Genomic DNA, 2077 nt, shown 5'->3' on the forward strand with positions numbered 1-2077 from the left:
GAATAAATAATTTTATAAAATTATTTATTGCTTGCCATTTAAACAGTTTGAGTGTACAACTTTTAGAACCATGGATTTTGAAAAAAAACATGGAAAACATGGGTACAATTTCTAAATTCGCCATAACATCTAGCCCTGCTAATAGAATACATATCGATATCACGAAATCTCTTAAGAAAACGAGGAACTTGACTTGTTATTATTGTAAGGCTATAATTAATTTGTACAAGAACAACCTATTGTAATAAAGAAACCAATCTTGCCTATAATAAGTTATATTTTATTCGTAGTTTTAACAATATATTTTTATTAAATAATAAAACGGATAACTTATTGGTTATACGATATCTTGGGACATTCAATGTTCTTCTCTGATTGAAAGCAGAAAAAGTAAAAGAGAATATCCTTTTATTTCTAAATCATAGAACAATATTGATACAATTCTTTTTTATATCTTAATATTTTTGCAATGCTAAAGTAAGTAATTCGTTCATTGGTGTCAATAATATACGTGGATCTTCAATTAGTCCAGCTCCGACCATAGCACCGGTAAACAGCTACAATGGTACATATTATCGTGATAACTTATTTAAAAGTTAAACATCAAAGCATTTGAAGAACTTTTTATTACAACATACCTGTTGTATTAGACGATCAGCTAATTCAGTATCTGTAGTTGTTAGCTTGCATAACTTTTTGATGAGAGGATGATTTGGGTTTATCTCAAAGCGCGGTTGAAGCATAGAATATCGCATTTCTTCGTTCATTTGATGGCTCTGCATGCGGATAAAGTGTCTTGCGCTTGCCATATCCTGAACGGTTACTACGCAAGGATGGGATTCCAAACGATTCGTCATTTTAATGTCGTATGCTTTTTTGTCGAGAATCTTCTTCATATAGTTTACAAGATTATCCAGTTCATCCTTATTTATAATACCTACACAAAGAATATAATACAAAAGTAATTTTTTTTATTTGACGTCTTAATTAATTTACAAATGCATACAATATAAATATGTATAGGATATTTAGTATATACCTAAATTTTCTGGCTTATTTGCTTCTATATCGTCTCGCATTTCTTTTTCCACAGATGTCAAAAAGTTAATTTTATACTGTCTCAAATGCATTAATACTAATTCATCATATGGCTCATAACAGAATAAAACTTCAATATTTCGTTTTTTCAAAGATTCATAATATGGTGACTGCTCGGCTAGAATCCGGCTATAATATATGATCTTTGTAGATTATTGATTAACACGAGTTATTTAGAGTATTTTTCACTTATGTACCTTGGCGCTGACAAATAATATATATCCTTTTGATCTTTCGCTAAACGGCTGCAATATTGTGATAGGCTGACTAGTTCTCCCGGAGCAGCACCAGACGATTCAAAACGCAGGAGTTTGCCTATATCTTCCTACAATAAAACACAAAATTAATGAATATTTTTATAGACATATTTTATTGACACTTATACAAAATACAATAAATTACCTTTTCAGATTGATCATTACTAGTTACAATGCCCTCTTTTAAAAATAAACCAAAAGCTTTGTAAAATTCATTATAGTCTTCTGGCTGCTTCGTAGATCGCTCATTTAAGAATTTTAATATACGTGCGGTCAATACATTTCGCAATTTTCTATCAAAATTACATTTTTTATAATTATATAGTATATAGGTAATAATAAATTATACAAATATTAGAAATCTATTCTCACCCAATCAATGTACTATTTTGTAGTAGTTCACGGCTCAAATTTAATGGTATATCTTCTGAATCTACTACACCTTTAACGAAACGTAACCATTTTGGTAAAATATTCTCCGCTTTGCTTTTAATTAGAATCTTTCGATTGTAGAGTGACACTCCACTAGTAATATCCCTTGCCAAATCGAACATTCCGGGCTTTTCTTCTGGGAAATATAATAGAGCTTTGATACTCAACGGCGCATCCGTCGAATAGTGTAGTACAAATCTTGGTGAATCAATGCAATTTCCTACGAATCGATAAAATTCCGCATGTTGCAACGGTGTAACATCTTTTGGATCAAACATCCATAACGGCTG

At 30.8% G+C, this 2077-nt stretch overlaps 1 protein-coding gene across 2 annotated transcripts in view; it reads right to left on the reverse strand.

Moving 5' to 3' along the window:
- Window positions 1–421: 421 nt before the first annotated feature.
- Window positions 422–2077, reverse strand: part of Trap1 (TNF receptor associated protein 1) — a 3455-nt gene continuing 1799 nt past the window's right edge. The window contains exons 8-13 of one of the 2 annotated variants that reach the window (XM_018459817.1): window positions 1728–2074; window positions 1501–1648; window positions 1296–1423; window positions 1040–1227; window positions 639–937; window positions 422–557 (exon numbers count right to left, since the gene is read on the reverse strand). In XM_018459817.1, the coding sequence (XP_018315319.1) occupies window positions 456–557; window positions 639–937; window positions 1040–1227; window positions 1296–1423; window positions 1501–1648; window positions 1728–2074 (1212 nt within the window). In that variant the 3' untranslated portion in view covers window positions 422–455. The remainder of the gene's footprint in view (window positions 558–638; window positions 938–1039; window positions 1228–1295; window positions 1424–1500; window positions 1649–1727; window positions 2075–2077) is intronic. The other variant, XM_018459818.1, reaches the window with a different exon arrangement.

Source organism: Mycetomoellerius zeteki, unplaced genomic scaffold (assembly GCF_001594055.1).
Source record: "Mycetomoellerius zeteki isolate Tzet28-1 unplaced genomic scaffold, Tzet1.0 scaffold87, whole genome shotgun sequence".
In the NCBI taxonomy this organism is placed as follows: Eukaryota; Metazoa; Arthropoda; class Insecta; order Hymenoptera; family Formicidae; genus Mycetomoellerius; species Mycetomoellerius zeteki.